Raw genomic sequence first — 27295 nt, 5'->3', positions numbered from 1 at the left:
TGATCACAGCTTGAGAGAACATGCAAAAGCTCTTTCGGAGCTGATTGAGCTATGTCCAAACGGCGCTGGCAGTTTATATGGTGCTTCTTCTAAAAGCGGGGCTAAATATGCATTCCAAGCTTTGCGATTATGAATTCAGTCAGGATTAGTGTGTTTTGCTCTTTGTTATTTATTCGGCAAATATTTTGAAGCAGTGGCTTGTCAGTTTCTGACTCAGTGAAGTTCCTCGGTGCGGCCACTATCTGATTATTTTCTGCCTAATCGCTCGCGGGTGTCCTCAGTTCCGAATCCGATAGATTTGGTCTTGCTGCGCACAAGGCTTGAAACGTAGCTATTTTGTACATTGTAATACCTTGTAGAAAATATATATTACAGCTAGTAACTCGCTTACTCTTGTTGACCGTCACGAAACATGCAGCTTCGACCATTGGTGCGCCATAGGTGCGCCATAGGTGTAGTCCGTCATTTATTGTGTGTATACAGTGCGCATATATTCAAGTGTGCGTCCATTCACTTATTCTTTATACGTCGGCGATAGAGTGGGCGTAAATTTTCCTGCCATTTGGACAGGTGTGTATAGATAACGTGCGCGAAACTTACTGTGACAGGAAGCGGCGCTACTGCCTTTGTCATTGTTTAACGAGTGGGACTCACTGTTGCCGACGTTCTGGGGATGAAGCCCTTTCTTTAAAGTTTAGCGATACAAGGCTGGTGGATGAGCAAATTTCTGTATCCTCGAGGAAAGCCGCACATCACGAAGTGCCGGTAACACGTTCGGACAGTTGCAGCTGCGGTCCGCGAACTTCGCCACACAGATTCATTCTATTCCTTAACATAACAGTCACTATTTTTGCAGCCAACTACTGCACGCGTCTTCAATCCACATTATTCAATCTAGCATAATTGGAGCACAGTGCGTTAGCGAAAACTCAGTTGCATTTCCTACAGCTGATCGCACAGAAGCAAGGTAGAATCGGTAATGGTTTCATATTCGTGCGCGGTCGCTGAGGAGAGGTATGGCGCGCCGCCGTGAGCGCCATCTCGTTTCTCTAAAACAAACTGCTCCGCGAACAGGGTCAATAGTTCTAAAGTTCATGAGATGTTTTCTTTACTTATTAATTAGACAAAAAACACGGAAGCATTGATATCAGTTATTTCTGCCACAATTTTTGGGGCAAACGAATATATTCTGTTACGAAAACATACATATTAGAGGCGAAGCTCCTTATAGCGGCACCCGTTCGTCCCCGTCGTCGTCGTCGTAGTAGTATGTAATCAGTCTGAGAAAAATGAGAAAAAAAATTCCGAAGTTGTGTCCGTAGCGCGGAATCGAACCAGGGACCCCTCGCTTCCGAGCGCGCGGCGTTAGCCCACTACGCCACGAAGCGGACATGGACACACGCACCACGATGGCAATAAATACCCAACATTAACGAAAGGCCGCGTTTCTAGCGCGTTTCTAACGCGTTTGTGCTAGCGCGTTACGGCCCGTGTAAGAAGCTGGTGTAAGAAGACACTGTGGCCTCTCCGCCTTACCTTCAAGGCGTTTCGAACACGCTGCCCAAAGCGGTGGCAATTCAAGTTCAAGTCGAGGAGCGTTTATGAATACGGGGGGTATACTCTCTCAGCAGTCATGTGATGGCGTCGGCAAACGCGGTACACGTTCCGGCATGTGTAAATGGCTGCGTAAGACGCTGTGGCCGCTCCCCCTTACTCGAGAGTACTGCACGTTTCTAACGCGTTTGTGCTAGCGTCCCCTTAAGCGGGAGATTCGATGATTCCCTCCGGAGCTTCGCCCACTCATCATCATTCACCCCGTGGATATGCTGTGATTTTTTAACACGAAAGTGTTTTATGCCGGGGTCCACCAAGACTTCACTGACGTATTTCCGTCACGGATATGACGTTCTTACAATGTACACGAACATAATACAAAGAAAGAAACCAGAAGAAAAAGTTCCACAAACATGCAAAATTTGGAAATCGAACCCACGACCTCTCGGTGCGCGACGATAGATCGCCGAGCGTTTAACCCATTGCGCCACAAACGCATTTGCACAGAGCTACACAGACGCGCCTTATATATCTAACACTCCTCCGTGTACCAGCGCTCTTGCTCGGGGCGGTGCCGCCACCTACGAGCAGAAAAGAGAAGTACTGCATTATGACACTAACGCGCACCGACAGTGAACGCTTCGGTGGTCTCAGCACTACGACACCTCGATGCCAGCATTCGAAGGGACGCTGGCATCAAGAAGCACTACCAACGCCACCTAGGTGGCGTTCACCGTACTCAGCACAGCGGAGCGTGGCCTCCGCAATTAGCTCTGAAAATGTTTCTGAAGTTGATCGCGGAGGCTGCAATTACGACGCGCTGTACGCGCTGATTTGACTCGGTGACGATTCAGTTACGTGCTTTGTCTTGCGCGTTGTATTAGTGTGTCAGTTACGTGCTTCGTCTTTCGCGTTGTGCTAGCGTGTGCAGCGTAGTGCAGCTTCCATATGCACGACGGTTGCTCACGGTCATCGACGTTGGTAGTCGTGATGGAGGAGACGTGCCACCAGGCGTCAGCGTGGGTGCATCAACGCCTAAGGGCGCTTTAGCCACAAAACACCAATAGACATTATATATCAATGTGCAATAAACATTACACTACTTCTGTGAAGACACGTTTCACTTTCGTGTTCTATACCGATTCCTATATAAGAGGGATCAACCACATTTTTTAATGGACAGTGCATAGCGTTCAATAATTCGTTTGTAGCATCTAATATACAATGAAATTGGCAATGCAGTTATTATTTATGCATTTGATCCCTCGACAAATTCTGTAAGGAGGAGGCCGCGCTGCAACCTGAGCCCCCCCCCCCCCCACCCGAACAAAATTTCTGGCTACGCCACTGCAACTAACTGAGTGGAGCCGTGGATTGCGCAATCGGTACGTACCATCAGCACCGACACGCCAACAGCGCAGATAAAAACTCGTAGGTCAGATTCGGTTCTATGATTTCTATGCGTTTGTCGATACGCTACGTTGCTAATCACGCGACGCTTTCTATACGTTAGCTTCGGGTGCTGATAGTATGTACGTTTGCGTGCTTTTCCGTTATTCACACGCGCTGCGAGTTGGTAAATACTACGAGGTGTCCCTCACGGGAAGACATGGCCTTCGGATGTCGTCCCAATTTTCTGGTTGTACAAGCTGCTCGCGGTATACGAAAACGCCACAGTTGTAGCGCGGTATGCATTTACGGACGGAACAATTTACAGAATATGCAACTACGGACAAGTGCTGCGGTCAAGTGGTGCCGCTCGTTTTCCCCAATGGTTTATCTGATTTAACGTTACTTCCGCTGCGAGACGTGACTGCTTATCAAGCTCGCAAAGCGAACGTGCAAACTATATATCGTAATCAATGTTCTACAATAGCTTATTTAACGCTTTGACTGGTAATAAAAGCATTGTCAATTTGTTTTCGAAGCATTATTTAAACAATGTTTTCTAATTTTTCTTATGCATCATTTTTCTCCTGCACGAAAACCAATAAACCTTCAATGGTTTATTGGATAAAGTATAAACGTGTATCCTTACTGCACCTGTATTAAGCGTCACATTAAAATGTAATTACATACTTCGCTTACTTCAGTGCATTGAATTTATTTTGTTTATGCTGGTTGTAAGATATAGCAGTACTCTAACAAACTACTTCGCTATAAACATCCTTGCCTTTCCTTGCTTCCCTGTCTCTACTCCCTGAAAAACACACACAACAATACGAAAAAGCAGGCAAACACCTTGTTTTTATAAGCAGTAGATAACACATTAAAGAAAAGCAGATCAAAATTGTGCTGTCAAGTGAGCCGGTTGCATTCCTTCCTCTGAATGATAACATCATTTCACGTGTGGGTGGTTCTTGCATATCCACAGCTCATAAAGTGTGCAGACTCATCACGAGGTGTAGGACTTGTTCTTCAAGATGGAGGTAATGTTCCTAATGAGTCTGCAATTACATGTATTACTGCATAAACTCGTATAACCATACCTAATCATTACTCAGTCGAGCTTCCTCCGAGTCATATTCATCTAAATTCTACTTAGCCGAGCTTGCTCCCACTCATATTCACGAAACATATACTTAGCTGAGCTTGCCCTGACTACCACGTGACAATATTCACCAAACGTTTACTCGACCGAGCTTGCTCTTACTCGTATTCACCAAAATTCTACTCAGCCAGGCTCACACGAACTCAGACTCGTGGTTAGTACGAAGTCTTAGTGAGCCGACGTTTGAGTGAGTTCACCGAGCTATGTATACATTGCGTTATGTGACTTGTGCGGTGCATAAGCAAACATTGCATATGAGTACTTGTTGCATCGAATGAAATAAGGACAACTGCACACATTGCAGTTAGATTTCTAGAGTTTAACTGACCATTGCGTGAAAGCTTTGCCTCATGTCAATTCATGCAAGTGCATTGGATCTGCATCATATTTTTTGCCAATCCTGCTGGCTATCTTGGCCGTTACTGGGTGGCCAGATTTTGTACATTTGAAGACAAAGTTGAATAAATGACTGTGGTGCAATATATTTGAAAAAAGATGCTTGCATCACTGCAAGTACAACAATCACAACTTCATACAAACACATGCACGTAAGATGCACACATGGAAAATACATAAGCAGATGGAATCATTTGGCCACCACCTATTGCAAAAAAAGAAAGGAAAACCGCAAGCCAATGCTGAAACGACCACCCATAACCATTCCCCTTGCCAGGTACATAGGTTCTAGGAGAAACACATGTGGAACCTAGCAGTTACCTCGAGGTAGCAGCTATGGAAGCTTTTGCATTCGCAGCTGGCCACTCAACCACTCAAGTGTGTACTGAGACTTAGGCACACTTTTTATTGTCTATATCTTAAAAATTTATTGTGGTCTCCTAAAAAATTTGAGAATGTTTGGATTCTGAGGCTTGCAAAGGTAAATATTTTTATTCCATTCTTGTTCACGGTAAAAGCTCATGCAAAAGCTTAGAGATATTGTCAGTGCGCCTCACTTTCCCTAAGAACATATTGGTTCGAAGAGTTGTGAAGAAATGGTTTTATTTTACAGGAGATGGACGATGATCGGAGCGTCATCGTAGCGCAGTCTGGCCTGTCGAGCTCTTCGTCTTCTCTTCTCTCTTTTTGGTCCTGCCTTTCGTATCCGTTACATTTCCCCGCCAGCTAACGAAGCCCGCTGCCAGGCATTTTGAAACAGCAAACGAAACAGCAAACGAAACAGCTGCCAGGCATTTTTGTTCCGTACCCGTATAATTGCGTTCAGATTTGCTAAGGCAACGGCTGGCATATGCGACAACATGTTCTGCGCCACTTTGACGTTGTACAAGCACTGCTCCTATCCCGATTCCACTAGCATAAGTGTGAACTTCAGTCAGGCAAGATGGATCGAAGTGACGCAAGAGGTGTGCTCACGTTAGTATAAACTTCAATTGAGAGAATGAAGCGTCACACTCTGGTGTCCAATAGAAGACCGCATCTTGTCGCAAAATACTTGTCAATGGGTAAACGATGTCGGCAAACCGGGGAACAAAACGACGGAAATACGAACATAGGCCAATGAATGAGCGAAGTTCTCGTGCTGACTGCGGTGGCTTGAAGGCGCTCACCGCTTCAATCTTACGAGGATCGGGTCTGACGCCATCCTTGTCGACTAAGTGTCCCAGGACCAGTGTTTGGCGTTCGCCAAACCTACATTTTTTTTTAGTTTAGAACCAGTACAGCTTTTTCGATGCAGTCGAGAACAAAGCTGAGGCGTTCGTTATGTTCTTCAAAGCTGTGGCCAAATATTACAACGTCATCGAGGTAACACATGCATATCTCCCACTTTAGACCACGTATTACTGTGTCTATGAATCTTTCGAAGGTGACAGGAGCATTGCAAAGGCCAAAAGGCATAACATTAAAGTCGAATAGGCCATCTGGAGTAACGAAAACGGTCTTTTCCTTGTCGGCAGGGTCCATAGGTATTTGTCCATACCCCGATCACAAATCAAGTGTTGAGAAGTACGAAGCAGCATGTAAGCAATCAATGACGTCATCAATTCGTGGTAGCGGATAGACATCCTTCTTTGTCACTGCGTTTAGACGTCTGTAATCTACGCAGAATCTCCAGGAGCCACCCTTTTTACTGACCAGGATTACTGGGGCTGTCTATGGGCTAGAGGACTCTCGAACGACACCTTTGTTAATCATCTCCTTGACTTGCTCTGCAATAACTTTGCGCTCGGAGGATGACACTCGGTAGGGCTTCTGTCGGATGGTGTGTGCTCTGCCGGTATCTATTCGGTGACGAGCGCGGGACGACGGTAAATGAAGGGGTGCATCTCCATGCGTGAAGTCGAATGCAGCCTCATGCCTGGTAGGGACCTGTACCAGTGCTTGCCGTTCCGATGTACAGAGAGCCTTGCTGATCATGCCAAGCATTAACTCTTCAGAATGGCGATTATCGCAAGGAGAGCAAGCTGTAGAGACGTCCGCAGTTACTGCCGCTATTGAGCTACTCGCGGCTTCATCGAATAGAACAATTTTCATACCGCGAGGGAGGACAACCGGCGTGGATGAAAAGTTCAGCGCCCACAATGTGGCGACTCCTTTCGTCATGCACACGACAGAGCAGGGCACAAGTATACTTTTTAAGCACAGTGTATGCGGAGAGGCCTAACTACAAGGTCAACACAATCAGCGTCAACAGTATTTGCAAAAACACGAACGCGCGTCAGGCACCACGATGGTGCAATCACTTCATCAAGAACATTGAGTGTGTCTGTGTCCCTGTCTTCACCACGCGAGCTTTGTTCGGGAGGTGCTGATATAAATAACTTGTTTAACGATATTTCGCCACAACCACATTCCACGGAAGCACCGCATTGTTTAAGAAAATCGATACCAAGAATAACATCGTGTGAACAACGAGAAAGAACAAGGAATTCCCACACAAACACTTTGCCAGCCAACAAAACACTCACAGCACAAACAGAAAGGGGATGAAGCCACTCGCCGCCTACTCCACGAAAGATAATACCGTCGTTCCAAGAAAACATAACTTTGTTTTTGAAAGCGAGGCTCATCACAGACACAGTTGCTCCAGTATAAACTAACGCCATGGTCGGTATTCCGTCAATCAACACATTCACTTTGTTTTTGTGCATCGCAACAGGCAGAGGTATTTCTTCCAAAGACCGTCCGGCGACCTCACCTCCATTGGCCGCGGATGCTAGTTTCCCAGCGGTGCTGTGGAAGAACGGCGCCGAGGGGACGGAGAGCGACGGGGACGGTTATTTTGTGGCGTCAAACTGCGCTCAGATGCTGACGAATCGCTGCGTCTGGTCGCGCACGAGAAGCGGTCCTTTGGAAGCAAATTGGTCGTCCACAAGTCGTATGAAGTACGGGTTCCGGGTGGCGAGAACATCGGTGGTGTCCTTCGTGATTGACGGCCTTGGCGACAATACCGAGCAATATGGCCTGTGGAACCGCAGTTGTAGCACACGGGAGGGTCGCGGTTGACAGCATCTTCCTCGAAGCGAATGCTAGCCTGCTGCGGGCGGGGAGAAAGTTCGTTGTCATGTGAATAATGTGTCTCTGCTGCTCGCTGAAATCCGTTATATCGATTATAAGCCACGTCGTGGTAGTAGGGCCGGTGCTGTTCTTGGCGCGGCCTCACAGAAGTCACAGGGCTTCGGGGGTAAAAACGCGGCTGTTCTCGTCGTGGCTGAGCGTCCTAAGTAGGGCCTCTGTCGTAGAGACGTGGCTGCTGTCGGGGCGCGTGTTCATAATCATCAATGCCCCTTGCTCCAGTATACAGGGGAGAAGGATGCCACGTTTGGCTCGAAATCTGGTGGTAAGCGGAAGCTATGAGTGCCTGGGTGTGTCAGTTGCACGTGCAGGCTGAGTTCTTCCCGAACTATTTGTCGAATCGTTGATGCAAGATCGACGGGCTGGTTGCTCTCTACGCTTGCAACTGTCGTCACAATGGCTAGCCTGCCAAACTTCGGCGTGATGCGAGGCCTCGTCTTCAGTTGCTCGAAAGTGCGACAGTGCCGAATGATGTCGGCGAGGGAAGCCAGGTTGCCTTTTGCGATGAGGAAACTGTAAACATCCTCAGCAATTCCTTTTAGGATGTGCCCGACTTTGTCTTCCTCAGACATTCCAGAATCTACCATCCTACACAGTTTTATTACAGCCTTAATGTAGGTCTTGCAGAATTCGCCTGGCACTTGCGCGCGTTGCAGTAGCGTCTGGTCTGCCCCTTTCTTTTTCGTCGCGGAGTCGCCGAATCGCTCTTTGATTTCAGAAACAAATCTGCCCCATGTCGTTAACGTTTCCTCGTGATTGTCGAACCACATCAGCGCAGTATCCGTTAGAAAGAACACGACGTTCGATAGCTGAGAAGCGCTGTTCCACTTGTTGGCGGCGCTCACCCGGTGATAATGGATGAGCCATTCCTCGACGTCTTCGTCCGGTCTTCCGGCGAAGGGACGCGCATCTCTCAGTTGCTGAACGGAACTTGTCGGCGCAGCAGTAGGAATGGGCCGTTGTTCGTCTGCGTCGTAGGACATATTCAACTCCGTTTTATTCGGTGGGAGTCCAGCAAGGCGACGGCTCCGTCGAAGAACTTGTGGTTCAGCCTCCGTCTTCGGGTGTCGATTACCCAGCACCTTCCACCACAACATTTACGAAGAGTTGTGAAGAAATGGTTTTATTTTACAGGAGATGGAGGATGATCGGAGCGTGATCGTAGCGCAGTCCGGCCTCTCGAGCTCTTCGTTCTCTTCTCTCTTTTTGTGCCTGCCTTTCGTATCCGTTACCATATGTAGTCTGTAATTGACATTCGAGCAGCTTTTCAACAGCAAGGGAAGCAGCTTCCCCTGTTTTCAGCATTGGGTTAACGCAGTCAATTAGGGAGGCATATAGATTTTCTAATACAATCGGTTCGGGAATACCAAATCAGATTGTACCTTGACGCTTTCCTTGCGCTTTCCTGTTTTGGCCAAATATTGTTTGAAATGGCTCCAATTGGCATGCTCTAACACTGGTCTTTTATAGGTTAAGTACATGACTAGTTTAACGGACTGGGATGCTGGCTTTCATTTCCAGGAAAGGAACCATAGCACCTGCTGCAGTTGCATATGTTCTTGGTTATCTGGGGTTTTCAGCCTCACTTTTAAGATAACGTGCTGAAGCTGGTAAAAGGACACACATGCTATCAGTGGACAGTTTTGGTAGCTTCTTACTTTACGCTTGCCACTATGAATACAAAATTTTAGCGTTTGATTTTGTTATTAAGAAAACAAACGTACACCTAACAAGGTATTTAATGTCAGCCGTGGGGCTACGTGGCAGCGCTACGTGCTGCAGCATATTGACTTAAGCTTCTTGATACAGAAACAGGACGAGAAAGCAGACGACACCCATGTCCGTCAGAATGATATGATACTACGTACACAAGTGACTGCAGCTCCTAAAAAATGTGGTTGCGGCTTTTACGGCTTTTACGCCTTTCGAAATATTCAAAGAGCACTTGTACAAATAATTACAACACACGCGCCGAGACGGACGAGCCAGGCTGGCGCTAAGAATAAAGTTCACAACACAAATTCCATTGCACGTTCAGTAATTACACACAGATCATTTGTAGCTTCCTTAACGGGCAGACGTGAGTTTTTGGGTTGGTGCTTGCTGCTAAGTTTGGTGCAAGAACGTAGAGGCTTGGGCTAGTCGGTACATACTCGAGAGGGAAACAGCGCGAAAAAACACGACAAGAAGACAAGAAGGGAGACACACACCAGCGCTGCAAGAATATTGCTAGAATCAGGAACCGCTTATGCGCAATCACGAGCAATATACACACATCATTTCTTCAGAAGCTGATGTTAAGCACGGGTAGAGCGAGGGTCTCTTCGTTGACATGACGACTTCGCTGCAGCCGAATTCCGAATACTGCATATGTGATGACAACAGCTATATGGGCTTGTTGATAGGTCCTCTTGTAATTTCTTGTATCGCAGGAAGAACGACACGGGCATAAAACACACACGAGACAGCACACAGCACTGAATGACTAGCTGCGAACAGTTGTTTACGTCCGCCATGTCTCCTCGTATTCAACTGCATCAACCGCTGTTGCACACTCCAAAACAAATAAAACTTTGAAGCGTTTTTTAAACACAAAACGCGCGTATTATTTTCTCCTAATCAAGACTCGTCAATAATTTTGTAACTGAAAGGTGTTTCCATTCCATTTGAAAAATTACACGAGTTATGCCACAAAAATTCGCAGCAAGCAACCCTGGGCGTCGCATCAGTCGCATTGTTGAAATCGCGATCATGTCAACTAATCCCTCAAAATTTGCATTGCGACGCGTCCGATCGCACCGATTTTTTTCTCTCCAGTCGCAGCATGTGCGACAGCCTTAATACAAAATTAAACATTCGTTACAGACTCGTAGCAGACCTTCGTAGTTCCGCGTACTTTTAACAAAATTTTCAGCTGCGTCCTTATACACACAATTCTACAGTGACGCAGTTTCGTCTACCAAAAGCAGCGTATGCTGTATAGATGGAGTGCTGCGCAAACGTGATGGAGAATATACGTGCAATACCACCTCACTTGGATGGTAGTGCCAACGTGGCAGAAGGCTCGCTTTTCTAACGAAACATGTAGTGGCTGTTCATGTTCAATATGTTATACATGCGAGTTAAGAGCAGAACGTACGTACAGCAGAAAAGGAAGGATATTTCGAAACGTCGAAATCGTCAAAAATTGTGTGGCAGAAACCTGAACAGTGGGCAGTCAGTGGTTAATATCGCAAATATAGAAATGATGGCAAATAGGCGGTTTTGTTGCCATTGCGGTAAACTCTCCGATTGCTGCGCTGGGTACCTGGGATGGATACGCATTCAAACGGGTTTTTTTTCATTGCGATAGCAATTAATGGACACTCCAGGCGCCTTTCTCTCGTCGGCGTCGTGATGTTCCTTAACAAGCTAAGGGCAATAGCACCGTCGGTGCGCGCCGTATGCTGTATTTGTGAATGAAAGCGTGCGAGGGGAGCTGAAGATCGCGGCTCAATCTCGCGCGCCCAAGGCAGGAAAGCGGGAAGGAAGCATGCCGTCTGCCCTCGCGCTTGGATGTGGCTTGCGTCCCCTAACATAAAACTCTCTTGGCTCAGCCTTCTTATCTATTGTTTAGTGGGATGCTGGCTTATCTTCCAGTGCCCCGTGTTTTCATTGCAGCCTGAGTCCGCACATGCTCCTCCTGGTAACGTGCTGGCCACACCTGAGTCACCCCCCATCAGCCCCTTCTTGGTGCAATATCTAGAGGAGCTGGACACAACTCCCCTGGTAGACACCCGCCAGCCCACGCTGGTAGACTTCACCCTGGAGAGTCCCGAGCTCAAGGCGAGCAACTCACCTTGCCGCAAGCTCTTCCATTTTCCAGAAAAGCAGGCTCCCAAGGATGCCGCCAACTCGTGAGTGACTCGTAACCCTGTCGTTTCGCTCATGTCGTAGAAAAGCAATGACGGCACGCTGTACAGAAGCCAAGTCAGATCAGACTGACAGAATATTCTTACAAAATCATATTTGAGTTGATGTCGTGGCGATGTGTTGATTGTCGAAGGCCAAAGTTCCATTTTGTAAATTTATTGCTGAAGCCGCAGTGCTGTGACGGTGTGACCTGACGAACTTGAAGTTACGTTTTTATTGCGACAGCAATTATATGGACACTTCAAGCGGGTTTTTGTCGCCGTCAGGTTCCGTATCAAGTCCAAGGGAGATAAAATCGTCGGCGCGCGCCATATGTGCGAGTGAAAGCACGCGGGGGACGCGCGCTTTCACGGAGAGCGAACGCACGGCGGAGAGCAAACGCGACTTCTTCCGCCGCGGGAAAGGCCGCGGGGGTATGTGAGGGAGGGAGGGGGGCGAAGCCGTGCTGCGCCACCGAATGAATATCTTGCAACCGGGCACAAAGGGAACTGGCGACTCATTCTCCCTCGTGAAAGGAGGGAAGCGGGAAGGCAGCGCGGGAGAGATGAGGGGCGCTTTCTACTCTGACAACAACAGTGTACTTATACTTTGCGCCAGTGCGGGCTGTCGCGCGCACCGTATCTTGATAGCAATCTCCACACGCCTCTGACCTTTGTATGCACTGTGCTTTTGCCGCTCAGTTTCCGTTGAAGCGATAGACCGCAAGAAGCTTCGTTCGCTGCGGCGCTGCGCTTGCTCACGCCATCGTCTTGAGAGTGGTTGTCTGCGGTTATCGAGTGTGATGTATTCAAGTTTGCTTGTGCACGCTGACACCACGCTTGTTAATTGTGTTAGTAAGCGAATGTGTCCAAGTTTATGCAGCCGATAAAAGTACTATCCCTGCTCCGTATAGCTATCTAGTAATTTACCATCGCAAATAATGCTTCGCCTTTCGGGCGGAACTGCGACATTTTTTTACAGCATAAGCTGTTGTGGGCTCATTCCAATAGCCGTTTCGGGTCGCGATCATGCCGCCGCCGCCTCGTAGCCGCTATCGCACGCGAAAAAAAGTACCCGCTCTCTGCCGGGATCGAACCCAGGCCCGCTGCGTGGGAGGCGAATACTCTAAAACAGCCACGCAAACGCTTGCTATCCGAGAGCGGGAAACACGCCTATAAACTTGCCCTATGCAGGCGCGCAGGCGCAGACGACGAGATGCGATTCAGACGCGGAACGCAAACAACGCTGTCCCAATCCTCGGCCTAGGTATGGTGGCTCCATCTAGTTAAGGCACCGGCAAACGCAACCTTTCATACACTGTAAATTTTGCTGCCGCCTTAACTAGATGGCGCTAACATACCGACGGACGCTCGGGATCACGTTGATTGCCCTAGATTGCCCTAGAAAGGAGTACGTTTATGAAGATAAATTAATCACAGGGGACCCTGATTATGAGAAGGAAATTTACAGAATAATAAAATTGCGTTGGCGTACATATAGCCGGCATTGTCAAATCCTGACTGGGAGCTTACCACTGTCTTCGAAAAAAAAGGTGCACAATAATTGTATTCTACCGGTGACAACATATCGAGAAGGAACTTGGCGGTTAACAAAGAAGCTCGAGAACAAGTACGTACAGCACAAATAGCGATGGAACGAAAAATGTTAGGCCTAACGTTAAAGGGACCCTGAAACGATTTTGACGATTGTGTACAAACGTACTGAGTCATTAGAGTAGGTCCTTCTGATCATTAATTGACGCATCTAGGCGCTCCACGTAAAGCGTGTAACTTATTATAACGTTTTAAAAATGTACATCGCTACCGATTGCAGCACGCCAAGCGGCTGATTTTTTTGCCCAGATGACGTGTTTTGCCCAGAATACGTCACTGGGCCAGCTATCCGATTGGCTGCCCAGGGCGCGTCATCGATAATTTTTCCAACATTATGGTGAACAAATGTTCGTGATAGCTTAGATGTTAGTTAATTTGTTTCTATAAAGAGAAAGTAACAGAAAGAGAATGCACAAGGACATGCATCACTACACAAAAAGCACTTCCGGCCCACAGCAAGTGTCGTCTGCTTGTGTTACAACCGTGGTTACAACGTGCTCCGTGTTGACGAGAGCTGCGCGGTCAGTGTTGGTCTTGTTCTTTTTTTTCGCAAGCACCATGGTTCGCCCTTGCGTTGTGGGCTGCAATCCTAGCGATCGGCGACATGTCAAGCTGCGACATCGTGCCCCGCTGCAAGGCAGCAGACGAGCGCAGTGGCGGTAGCTCATCGGACTGACGGTATCCAAACGGCGCCAGCATCTACGCGTTTGCGGCGGTCACATCTCGTGGAAGGATTGCCACAATAGTATTTCGCCTGTCCGGTATTCAGGTGAACGCAAGCGTAAGTGTACTGGCCGTTTTGCCACGTTTTACGTGATGAACGGAGGGGCAAACGTGAGCTGCTTGCACGGTGCAGCCACCTGGCGGCACAAACCTCAACCAAACACACAGCTAATATAGCAGTAACCAAGTTTTTTCTACTTTGTTGCTGGCTCAAATTTTTGGCAGGAGCGTAATCTTGAACGCATTGACTTTTTATGTTTCAAATGTTTTACACTTGGTTACAGGATTATTTGATCTGTATTTGGCTGTTTGAGCTCTGCGCCACCAGATGGCTGGACCGTTCATGCCGATTAGGCCTACGCCTCTGCCTATCTGGCAAAACACTCAGCTCGCCTGCGGTTACCGGAATACCGGACACGCTCGGCGCTGCGACAGAACGCTCGCAACGCACGCTGCTTGATCCCTCTCGCTGGGGATCGACGGCCGGGCGGCTAGCAGAGAGGTTGGCGAGCCTTCGCGCGCTGGCTCCAAGACAACTGGAAGTAGACGACAACGTACTTCACAACATGACGTAGGCCAGCGCAGGCAGAGCTTATCCCCGATCACTCCGCGAGCGAGTTGAGGAGGAAATGCATGGCGAGGGAGGAGGGTAACTTGTAATCGCCCGTAGCTCTCCTAATATGGGACGCTTCACTTAAATTGTGACGCGAACGTTTTACTGTAGCTGCCGCCTACGCGTCTACAAAATTTGTCCGAGCCGTTTCAGGGACCCTTTAAGAGACAGGAAGAGAGCGGTGTGGTTCAGAGCAAACTGGGATAACCGATATTTTAATGGACATTAAAAGAGAAAAATGGACCTGGGCAAGCCACGTAATGCGTAGGATGGATAACCGGTGCACCATTTGAGTTACAGAATGGGCACCAAGAGAAGGGGAGTGCAGTCGAGGATGGCAGAAAAATAGGTGCGGTGATGAAGTTAGGAAATTTGCAAGCGCAAGTCGCGGGGAGAGGCGTTCGCTCTGCAGTCGACATAAAAATAGGCTTATGATGATTATGACAGTGTTGTTGATACAGTGGTCGCATTAGGAAGTGACCACTGCCTGTGTTGCTACCCCCTTCAACCACTTTTCTTCTTCCAACAGTGCAGCACGCTTAGCTTCTGTCGCTACTTTTTCGTATTGTGGCGTCAAAGTGTTCGGCTGCAAATGAGCGGCCAGCTGGAGGACCGCTGGCGTTTAAAACCCCGTCTCAGTGCTAAAGATGATAATCAAGTGTATGGTGCCCTGTATCTGCGTTTTGAAAGTCGCTATTGGAAATGACAAATGAAACTTCAGCGTACTAGAAGCTACAGCTTGAGCGATATTGGGAACATAGATTAGGAAGAAATTGGAAGCATTAGGCGTACGCTTTTTCAGCAGCACATGCACAACACTTAAGAACACTTGCAGCGTAGTTCACCCTCAGCTACCTTTGCCTTCGCTTGGAACTTGTACACACATTTCTTGTCTGATGTTAAACAGTAGTGTGCAGTGAATTTCCTCGACATTACCAATGTGATACCACTGCAGCTACATTAAAACGGTGATACTACTGCAGCCTAGGATATTGATTTGGTCTCGACGAGAGAATATCTTTTCCTGGTGTGTTCTCTGTAAGCAACACTCATCGCCAAGAGTTCAGACTCTATTAAAGTCGTTAAGCTGCTGCAGATGCTTTTACTGAAATCAACGTATCCTTGCCTGTATGAAAAGTCCAAGGGGAAGAATAGTAAATTGCATATGAATCGTGGGAAACATAATGAATAAAAGCAACCCAGAAGAAACTCGCAGGTAGTAGAAGGCTATATTGTTAGCACACAAAAACAACTTCAGGGCGCACACCAAAATACGAGGTCTGGCTGGCCTCTAGCTATTATACAGGTTTCTTTATTTTCGAAGTTGCTGAATGTGTCAAAAAATATGCAAGGCAAGCAAATAATCAAAAGAAAGCCAGGCAATGGATGATTTTTTGGTTACATGTTGAAGTGCCATAGTTCAATATGAATGTTTTGCTACAGCGTAGTTCGGGAAGATTTGGTCACTGGTCTAGATATATATAAGTGACTGTCGATTTGCCAGTGACATGTGGACAAGGTTTTGTGCTATGCCAAGTAAGTTGTTCGTCGCCTCTGTTAGCTTGTGCATAAGCGTAAAAGAATTTCTGTTGCTGCCTTAACACTACCAATTACTGAACATTGTACAGAATAATATCTGCACACGCACTTTTCCATAAACCTGCTAACTCGTCACATTCTGCAACACCCCCGTAAGGTTTGTTATTTTTAATTCTAGTTAAGATGAGAAGGGTAAAATGCCTTTTTTTCGAAATCGCAGGACAGAGAATTGGCTGACCTTTGCTCAGGAGGACTTGCGCGCCAATATTTTGCGCACGAGCACACCCCAGCAGTTGTCCCCGAGCGTTTCTGCTTTTGAGACGAGTTTTACCGGGGACCCAACAGACGCACCGAAAGACATTCCGAGCGACGAGGGGAAAGTAGGTGGACCTTGTACACTTGTCCCTCGAGTGCTGGCCAGTGGTGCAAGAGACGCGCCTTCAAGCCCAGGCCTTGTGACCCACGGCAAGGCAGTCGAACATTTTGGCGCTTCGGATGGTGCCACAGCTGAAGTATCGGCTGACGGTGCTCCACAAACGTCGTCTTCCTCAGCCACAGGTAATCAAACAATTCACCTCCAGATGTAATACAAGGGGGCCGAAAGCCCTTGCCACCACGTCGGTAATGCTCGCCCAGACGACAGCATTCTAGACAGTAAGCAGCTGTATTTTCTTTTTTGCTCCTTCTTTTGTCGTTGGAGGTGCCCTGAATGATCACCCTATGGCCCAATAACATGGTCATTACATAAAGGGGGCGCAATATCTACAGAATATGCTACTTGAACTACTACCAAAAATAGGTATTTAGAAGCAAGAAAATATAGCACAGAAATTAAGGAATACAGTGGATCTAGTAGCACAAAATTAGTAGTGAAAATCAATAATCGATAGTACCATACAGTAACACAATCAATAATTCAAAGCAATATGAAAGTTGGAAATAAAAAAAAACAAAGTTTAAAGCAAAAGAATTGTTTCAAAATATAGATAAGTCAATGGATTGACCGTAATGTCATTGTTTTCAATGCATTCTTTCAGAATGAAAGATACAGTTGTTGTTCTTCTGTGTAACCATCGTGCACATTGCTAAATTCCAGATGGACTGATGAACTTGCGTAAAGTACAGCTTTTTTGAGAAATATCATGCTTCGAATCATTTTTCCGTGCGATGTACAGTGCGACGGTATGTACGTCGACTCCCAGGACCTTTTTCTTTTTTTTGTAAAATACCTGCAAGCCGGCTGCATCATACGGAAGGTTTTTTTACATAGCTGGCCACTGTGTATGTACTGAGGCTGAAAAGTTTAGTGCAGCAGTTTCTGTGGTCTAATGTCATCTCGGCAGAGCTTGTTATGTAGCTGCCCGGTGAACACAAGTATTAAACGCTATGTGAACACAACTAATTAAAGCTATGCAGTAAGACTAGCATAATCATTGTTCGCTCAACATAATCATTGTTCGCTCCAATTTTGTGCTGCAAAAGAATAACAAAAATGAGGCTAAAGAAGCGGGGCTAAAGAAGCCATCGACTTACAGTCTGTAAACAATGTACAAGCACATCTGCATACAGTCAGCTGACTGTATGCTTTTTATATAATTTGTAGAGTGATCGTTTTATTGTTAAATAACTTCACTCCAGTGCATTCACTTCCCCCATGTGACAGAAACTTGGATGATAGCAAATTAGATAAGGACCGTAAAATAAGTGATGGAGCAGAAAACGACAGTTATATTTTAGAGACAGTCGTATCAATAGGAGAGCAAATGGGGATATACAATATTATAGTTGCAATTGGGCGAAATAAATGCAATTCGGTAGGCAATGTAACGTCTACAGCACATAACTAGCCATCTATTAGATTTACTGAATGGATCACAGTCGAGAACGGCAGATGATGATATAGGTGGTGTGATGAGAAAAGGAACTTTGCAGGCATACCATGTGGCCAACAAAACGAGAGAAATTAGTTTCCTAGGAGGAGTCCTTGTCCTGCAGTGGGATTGCTATAACTTTAGTTGCCCTCTACTCCTTTCGCCTAGGCATTGCAGACCAAGATGGAAATATTTATGTCCTTGATTATTTTGGCCCGAACGTGGGACACAGTGTCATTGGAATTACACAGGCACTCCACCATTACCGGCTCTTGTGGAGACGTTTGTCGTCGACAAAGGCTGTACCTCCAATGCCGCCACCATGGCCTCGCTTGGGTTGCCCATTGCCGAGACCACCTTTACCATCCCGGCTATCCCCTCTGTGAACACGGCAACAAGGCAGGCAAGTGCGACTGGTCAAATTTTCACTGATTTGAAAGATATGGAGTAGCGCGCAAATAATTTTCTGGTAAGTGGGCATGGCACTGTGCTGCCGGGTCACAGGTTTGATCCCTAGCCGCCTCGGCTGCAGATTGATTGGGGCCAAAACACTTATTGCTCTCACTCTCTCTCTCTCTCTATATATATATATATATATATATATATATATATATATATTGCTAAGAGGTTTATTAGCAATGAACGCAGGCGAACGGGGAGCAGTCACAAGCGTTAGGCCAAGGACAGCAACCAGGAGCTCATGCCGGTGGCGATCCCGCTGAGGCGCAAGCTACTCTTCTTTATTACAATCACCCTCCGCAGAAAAAGGCGCCATCCTGGCGGCATAAGGCGAAGACACTACTATTGGGTCGTAGTACGGCTTAATGCGGCAGACGTGGACAAGTTCGCGACCGCGATGGCGCAGGTCTGTCGATGGCGTGAGGGGCTCCACGAGGTAATTGACGGAGGACGTTTGCTCCAGAACGCGGTAGGGTCCGACGTATTTTGCGACAAGTTTTGAGGGAAGGCCGGGTGTGGTAGCTGGTACCCGAAGCCAGACCAGAGAGCCAGGGGAATAAGTTGGTGGAGAACGGTCAGCAGGTTGACATGATTGCTGCTGCCACTGGTCCTCGGTGGAAAAAGAGTGGACAAGCTGGCGGCATTCCTCAGCATGTCGAGCTGCTTCAGAAAGCGGAGTACTTTCAGACGCATAAGGTTTATATGAAAGAATTGTATCGAACGTATTAGATGGTTCTCGTCCATATAAGAAAGTACGGGGAAAATCCAGTAGTTGCTTTGGCCGCAGTATTGTACGCATACGTCGCGACTGGGAGAACTTGGTCCCAATTTGAATGATCAGAGGCGACGTACAGTGCGAGCGTATCACCAACACTACGGTTGAATCGCTCTGTCATACCGTTAGATCGCGGATGGTACGCTGTACTTGTACGGTGAACGATTCGACATTGGGCGAGTAGTGCCTTCAAAGCATCGGAAAGAAAGGCTCGGCCTCTATCGCTCAGGAGTTCGCGAGGGGAACCATGGCGCAGAACGAAATGGCGTAACAGAAACGCTGCAACGTCGCGGGCGGTGGCAGTCGGCAGAGCGGCTGTTTCAGCATAACGGGTCAAGTGATCCACTGCAAAAATAATCCAGCGGTTCCCTGCCGGCGTGGATGGTAGCGGTCCGTATATGTAAATACCAACACGATCAAAGGGTCGACTAGGGCAGGGAAGGGGTTGGGACGGCTAGACGTGTCCGGGAGGTAATTTTCGGCGTTGGCATCGAGCACAGAAGCGAATGAACTTTCGCACGTAGTTATACATGGCGCGCCAATAAAATCGGAGGCGTAGTTGAGCGTAGGTCTTGAAGAGGCCGGCATGCGCGCACTGTGGGTCTGCGTGGAAAGCTTCGCAGATAACATAACGGAGATGGCGGGGTATCACAAGGAGCCGCTTGCGACCTTCAGAAAGGTAGTTACGACGATAAAGGTCATTGCGAATGCAGAAGTGAGTAGCCTGGCGGCGAAGAGCGCGAGATGGTGAAGAGGTGGATGGATCAGAAAGGAGGCAGACGAGAGCACTGATCCAGGGATCCTTGCGCTGCTCGGAAGGCATGTTGCGCAGTGCAGGGGATGGAAGTGTGGGCTCAAGGGCGAATAGGCAAGCGCTGTCAGCTGAGACCGGTGAGCGAGAAAGGGCGTCAGCGTCCATGTGTTTGCGGCCGGAACGGTAAAGAACGCGGATGTCATACTCCTGTAGCTTAAGGGACCAGCAAGCAAGTCGGCGAGATGGGTCCTTAAGGGTGGATAGCCACGAAAGGGCATCATGGTCAGTGACGACGTCGAAAGTGTGACCATATAAATAAGGGCGAAATTTCCCAAGGGCCCAAATAATGGCTAAACACTCTCTCTCTGTAACCGAGTAATTAGCCTCGGCTTTTGGCAGAGTGCGGCTCGCGTAGGCGACGACATATTCATCGAACCCCGCTTTCCGTTGCGCGAGTACGGCGCCGAGTCCGACACCGCTGGCATCGGTGTGAACCTCGGTGGGGGCTGCAGGGTCGAAGTAACGGAGGATAGGTGGCGAGGTTAGCAGGCGGCATAATTTCGTGAAGGTGTCGTCGCAGGCAGGCGACCAAGCTGAAATATACTTTGTCGCCGCGTAGAAGGTCTGTCAGGGGTGCACTTATGGATGCCAAATTTTGAATGAAGCGTCGGAAATATGAACATAAACCAACGAAACTTTGAAGCTCTTTTAACGTCGTTGGTTTGGGAAAGTCGGCCGCTGCGTGAAGCTTAGCTGGATCCGGGAGAATGCCGTCTCGCGAGACAACATGGCCAAGAATGGTGAGCTGTCGGGCACGAAACCGACATTTTTTTAAGTTGACTTGAAGTCCCGCATCAGTGAGGCATTTCAGAACGTGCTCTAGACGGCGGAGATGTGTGCGGAAATCAGAGGAAAAGACAACAACGTCATTCAGGTAGCACAGACATGCGTTCCGTTTGAGGCCGCGTAAAATATTATCCATCATCCTCTCAAAAGTGGCTGGAGCGTCACACAGGCCGAAATGCATAACGGTAAATTCGTATAATCCGTCATGTGTCACAAATGCTGTTTTATGTTGATCATATGGTGCCATACGGACTTGCCAGTTTCCGGAACGTAAATCCAGTGAAGAAAAGAACTCCGCTCCCTGCAAACAGTCGAGGGCGTCGTCGATGCGCGGTAACGGGTAAACGTCCTTGCGTGTTATCTTGTTCAGACGTCGGTAGTCGACGCAGAACCGAATAGAGCCATCCTTTTTCTTAACAAGAACAACCGGTGACGCTCAGGGACTGTTGGAAGGCTGCACAACGCCGCGCTTCAGCATATCAGCAACCTGGTCGTCAATTACACGGCGCTCCGAGGCGGATACCAGATAAGGGCGTTGCTGCAGAGGTGCATGACTGCCTGTATCGATCTGGTGAAAAACGGTCGACGTGCGACCCAAACCGGAAGCGCGGAACTTCTGCAGGAGAGTGAGCAGCTGGCTTCGTTCGGAAGAGGACGTTTCATTGTCAGTGGAGCGGTAGAAAGCGTCGAGGAGGGACTGATCAACCGTAGGGCCACAAGTGCGCTAAGGTCCGTAGAAGTAGAAGCGGCAGGAGCGTTAAAGATGCAAAAGGTGTCGACTGGCTGAACGAGGCCTAGGCATTCGCCATGAAATAAAGGTAAAGGGCACGCCGTGGGATTGTCGACGAGCATCTTCGTGACGCCACTGTGAAGAGTAAGGAGAGCAAAGGGCAGCGGAGAACTTTGCGGCGAATGAACACTTCAGAGGGCGTAAAGAGGACACTTCCATCAGAAATAGCGGCGCAGGACACAGGCACAAGCAGGGAAGAGCACGGAGGAACGACATTGTCTTCGGACACCAACAGTTTAGCACTGGAAGGGCGGTTGTCGATTGTCGCGAAATCGTAAAGCGCAGAAAGTTCGAGTTCCGCGTGACAACAGTCAATAATGGCGTTATTATTTGCAAGGAAGTCCCACCCTAATATAATGGCATGGGAGCACGAGGGCAGCACGACGAATTCGACGGAATACAGAAGTCCTTGACTGAAGACTTGAGCAGTGCAAGCAGCGAGAGGCGTAATGTTTTGAGCGTTCGCGGTTCGAAGGGAGAGGTCGGCTAAAGGCGTCAGAACTTTTCTTAGTACGCGACAGAGTTGGGCGGAAATTACGGATACGGCGGCTCCTGTATCGACAAGTGCGAGAACGGCGATCCCTTCGGCACAGACTTCAATTACGTTGGCTGGAGAGGTACGAGGACTTGTGCATTGCGACGGGGACGCAGTTCGTGCCTCGGGAACTGCGGCCATCAATTTTCCTGCTTGGCGGGTCCGGTACGGCGACGCATCGGAGAAAGCGAGCGACGACGTGGAGACGGTGAGCGGCGGGTAGACGTGGGTGGGCGATCAGGGAAAAAAGAAGAGGCAGGAAGGCTGGAAGATAAAGAGGAAAACTGAGCGGGGAAAGGTGGCGCTCGCCAGATGTTCAGAAATGGAAGCATGCGACGACGGCAATGGCACGCCACATCACCAGCAGCACCACAATCAAAACATATTGGACGGTCATCGAAGGTGCGCCAGTGTTGGGGATAAGTTCCGACTCGTGGCTGAGAAGTCGGAAAATGCCGTCGGTCTGGTAGCGGCATAGGGGGCGGCGAGAGCGTTTGTGGACGAGGCCGGGCTACTGCTTCTGCGTACGTGAGAGGTGCAGTGACTGGCGTCGGATTACAGGCTGGAGGAATTGCTTGGGAAACTTGCTCCTGGATGTAGTCGCGGATCGTAGGCGCCAAAGCGGGTGGTGTTCCGGGACGCAAGACATCAATGATAGCTGGCGAGCGACCTCTGCTCGAACAAATTCCTGAATCTTGAGTAACAGAGGAGCGTGGTCGTCGCCAACTCCAAGGCTGGACAGAGTCCGCGGGCGCAGGGGGACGTCGGGTGTGAAGCCGTTGCCTGCGCAACTCCTCGTAACTCTGGCACAATTCTATCACTTCGACAACAGTTCGAGGACTCTTCGATAATAACATTTGGAACGCGTCGTCCTCAATACCCTTCATGATATGTTCGATCTTGTTCTCCTCTGACATCGACGCGTTCACCCGTTTGCAAAGGTCGACAATGCCCTCAATGTAGCTCGTGAAATTCTCTCCGATCTCTTGGGATCGTGTACGCAAACAGTGTTCTGCACGGAGCTTTCTTACTGCTGGCCGACCGAAAACTTGGGTAAACTGGTCTTGAAGACCAACCGCGTAGTGAGGTCGCCTTCACGGTTTAAAAACCATAGTTTCGCAACGTCCGACAGATAGAATGCGACGGTTGTCAACTTTGTAGCATCGTCCCAATGGTTATGGGCACTCACTCGCTCGTATGAGGAGATATAATCTTCAACGTCTTTTTCATCTGTGCCGGAGAAGATAGGGGGATCTCGCAGGGGACGCAAGGCACCGGCACAAACCAGGGTGGGCGGCGCCGGTAGAGGAGTTGGAGGAGTGCCGCTTGCGTCGTCGGGCATGATGGGGGGTAGAGTGCGACTCCGAAGTTCCAGGGTGGTCGAAACACAGCAACCGCCACCACTTGCTAAGAGGTTTATTAGCAATGAACGCAGGCGAACGGGGAGCAGTCACAAGCGTTCGGCCAAGGACAGCACCCACAAGCTCATGCCGGTGGCGATGCCGCTGAGGCGCAAGCTACTCTTCTTCATTACAATATATATATATATATATATATATATATATATATATGTATATATATATATGTGTGTGTGTGTGTGTGTGTGTGTGTGTGTGTGTGTGTGTGTGTCTGTCTGTGTGTGTGTGCACATATGGAATGTTACGCCATCCGCGGTTATACCAGACAGATTAATTGAAGCAAACCTTTTTTCTGACCGTGGCTCACAGTAAAAAAACGCTTCAATTAAGTGCCCAATTATGGGGTCTAGCCTCGCTCCCTCAGCACAGTGTTCTTTCGCTCTAATGGTTGGGCCACTATCGCACGTGTACTGCTGTCGGGCCAACGCCAACTTTTTGAGATGGCTGTCGCGTTTGTCACCATGCGTAGCAAGGTTAGCTGCGGCATACGAACGTGCGCGTGTGCCAGCTTCTTTTTGCGTTAAACACGCAGGAATTAAATTCGCAAACAAATAGCGTCTGATTAACTGCACCACGAACGCTTCGTCTTTAGTTTATTCCAAAATTTGTGTTGGATCTGCATCATTCTTTAATCATTACTTTCGGTTTTTGTTTCGTCTTGTAAAAGCAGCTACGTAAAAACATAAAAGTAGAAGAAAAAATTTACTATGAGAAATTTACCGCTTCCAAGCTTAAAGGTAAAAAAACGAGTAATATGTTCAGTAGCTAGCAGATATAAGAAGTAAAAAAAATCAGGGCTACCATTTCGTGGCAATATTCCATAGAAAAGAAAGAATAGCACGCAATGGGATGGCGCAACAGACAGGAAGACGAACACAGGCGCAATGTTCGACTTCCTTTCTGTTGTGTCGTCCCGTTTCGCGCTACTTCAAGATGGCTCTCATTTCAAAATAACAACTAGCCCAACATTCAACTCTTTTAAAATAAGTGATACGTTTGTGCAAAGGTTGTGGCTAAAGGAACGTCGGACGTCTGCCTACAACTTTTTTTGAGACATGTTAGATGGATTAGGCAGTGTTTTTATGGAATTCAGCGTTTTTCTACATGCTTCCCACGCGTCAGCGCTCATAACTGCTCATTACTGCAACAACTGCCGTCTCTGGCTCCATAACGTTGATGCCCACTTTCACGGCAAGAAAAACTCTGCTATCCGCGCCCCTCGACGCCATAGCATGACTAGGTGTGCTTCTCGCAAACAGAGCAATGATGCAATTACTTTCCGCTACCTATCCTGTGAAAAGCGTCCGTATAGCAGTATTTCGCAAGTACGTGGATGTCAAAGTGGAAACTGCGATTAACTAATCACTGAAACGTAAATTAACCGAAGCAGACAAGCGCAAGTCTTCGCCTACAGTTAGCTCCGCTGGCTGCTGTTCAAATCAACCTGTTTTCGTTCGCGAAGACACGCGTAGGACCCTTGTTGTACCGTTTCCTTGCTCGCTCAAACCATTTCTTTTAAACCGACAGCAATTATATGGACACTGTGGGAGATTTCTGCCGTCGTCGTGGCCGTCGCCGTGACGTTCCGTATAAAGTCCGCGGATGATAAAATCGTCGCCGCGCGCCGTACACTGTATGTGTGATTCAAAGCATGCGGCGGTGAGCCGGCTATCGCGACTCGCCCACACAAGGGCGGGAAGGAAGCCCGCATTCTTCCCGTCTCGGACAACGCACCGGAGGGAGGGTAGGGAGGTGGAGAGGCCGCGCATCACTGCGACCGCGCGCTCCCGCCGGGCTGGAAATCTCCGGGGGGAGACGAGGAGAGTGCGATCTGTGCGGCGAGAGCCCGCCATCTGCGGCGGGAGTCCACCCTGCCCATGTTTTCGTGGCTATTCCATGGGAAACCAGCGCTGCCCAGGGGGCGCTCGTGAAAAACGGCCCTCAGCGCCGTAAGTGAGAAAGGGCCGCAACTTTCAGTCTCCCAAACGAACGCGGGGCTGCAGCGAACACGTTATTTTTACGTTTTCCGAAACTACAACCTTAGTGAGCTTGGCCTCTTTTTTTTTCGTTTCTCTTAGCGTGAATATTGAAAAAAGTGAAGAGGCTCCGATATTTGAGGACGAACTACGCTCTGATAAACGCCCTCGAGTTGTCTTGCGCAGAAAACTGCATGAGAGCCAAACAATGACCAGCAGCTGCAAGCGTGCACCGCCGATCGTGTTGCGGTACGGTTTCGAGAATGACTGCTCACTGTAGGAGCTTTTGATGCAAAATAACTCGAGAAGGGCGAGGATTGCACACAGTAAATTGTTTTCTACGTTGAGAAAACGATACCTGACAACGATGGTTCACGATTTCAGCGGAATACAATTTACGATCGAGTGAAGAAGCTATAAATACCGTCGGAATTCAAGTAAGCGGTCACCATGCTCCATTTCTGCATATTCCAGACGCAAATAGAGGCAGTGACTTCGTAAACAGAGTGACGTTGATTTCCTTGGAGCCACTTGTGGTGTCCACGGCGCTAGAATTGAAGGCACGTCCACGTTAGCGACACGGTCCGCACGCCGTTAGCCGTTCGCGGACTGCCGGCCGACGGCGGTCTTGCTGGAAAACGGTGAGATCTCCCTGTCACGCGGAGGATCCCTGCTAGATCTTCCTGCGGCACAGCGGCGTGGCCATTCAGCGACAGAGAAGTGGTGGCGGCTACGCTCTGGCGTCGCCGGCCGCCTCGCCGTCGCTGATCGCTCGCCACCGATATCGCCGTTAGGCCTTTCATACTGTTCACCTCGAATCTGTAGCTGACGGCGCTTCAGAACAAACGACCGACGCTCCCAAGCAGCAATTTTTGTTACCGTTGTTGCCGCTCTACCCTCTCCTCGCAATAATTTCTCACGATGCTGATAAATGAAGAAAATATGCTGATAAATTCAATGCGAGCGCGGCCACGAGCCGGTTCGGAGTGCACCGTCGGTTTAGCCATGCACTGCATGCTGAACATGACTTGCATCGGAACTCTTTTGAAACGTTTGATCATGGACACGTTTTTTTTTAAAATAAAATGACCAACATACACGCGTCACTTTATTCTAACGGACATCATTTTACCTGGAATAGAAGCTGCATAACCAATGTTTGTGTCCCCCGTATCGGCGTCGCGCCGGTGCAGCGTCGATACGCTGTGGTTCTGCAGTAAACACGCAGTGTTCACAATACATGTTCGCTGTGAGTGTGTATTACTAGCATTCTCATTTGCTGCCTTTTCATTATGTCACAAGCCACCACGGATCGCTGGAACCTCAATGGGAATTTACACACCGGCTAGCTAGCACTATTATTAGTCTTAGCGCCCGCGAAAAAATGCCGGCTGTATATATGCGATCTTTAAGAACAAGTATATATTTTTGTACTAGAAGCATTGCCATTTTGGCTTTCAACAAAATAATATACACACGGATATTATGCCGGAGAAGCTGTAGATATGGTTAAATATTAAACGGCGAGCGATCGCGCCTGCCTGAATCCGACGTCGCCGTTGCTCATGACCGTAGTTTTCACGAAAAATAATACAATGATTTAGGGCTATATTACGGCTTTTCTAGTTGTAGCAATTAACCAAGCAGGGATAACGGTGGCGTTCAAACAATTTTTTTCACGGGCTTTGCACGTCGTCCACTGTGTGCCACCGCTGGGGATTTTCTTGTTTGTATGACTCAATAATGCGCGCGATCTCCGCAAGGGGCGGTGTGTGTCAGCTCGAAACTCCAGCGCTGGTTCCCCATTGGGAGAACAGGAACACTCAAAAGCACGCTGAAAGTGCTCATTCCAGAAG

At 48.4% G+C, this 27295-nt stretch overlaps 1 protein-coding gene across 1 annotated transcript in view; it reads left to right on the top strand.

The window, feature by feature from the left end:
* The window catches only part of LOC125939734 (uncharacterized), a 132213-nt gene that overhangs the window by 92737 nt on the left and 12181 nt on the right, over nt 1-27295 (top strand). The window contains exon 4 of the mRNA XM_049663459.1: nt 18138-18289. Within this exon, the coding sequence (XP_049519416.1) occupies nt 18138-18289 (152 nt within the window). The remainder of the gene's footprint in view (nt 1-18137; nt 18290-27295) is intronic.

This window comes from Dermacentor silvarum, chromosome 1 (assembly GCF_013339745.2).
Source record: "Dermacentor silvarum isolate Dsil-2018 chromosome 1, BIME_Dsil_1.4, whole genome shotgun sequence".
Classification (NCBI taxonomy): Eukaryota; Metazoa; Arthropoda; class Arachnida; order Ixodida; family Ixodidae; genus Dermacentor; species Dermacentor silvarum.
The sequence above is the reverse complement of the archived record's forward strand: the minus strand, read 5'-3'. Positions and strand labels throughout refer to the sequence as shown.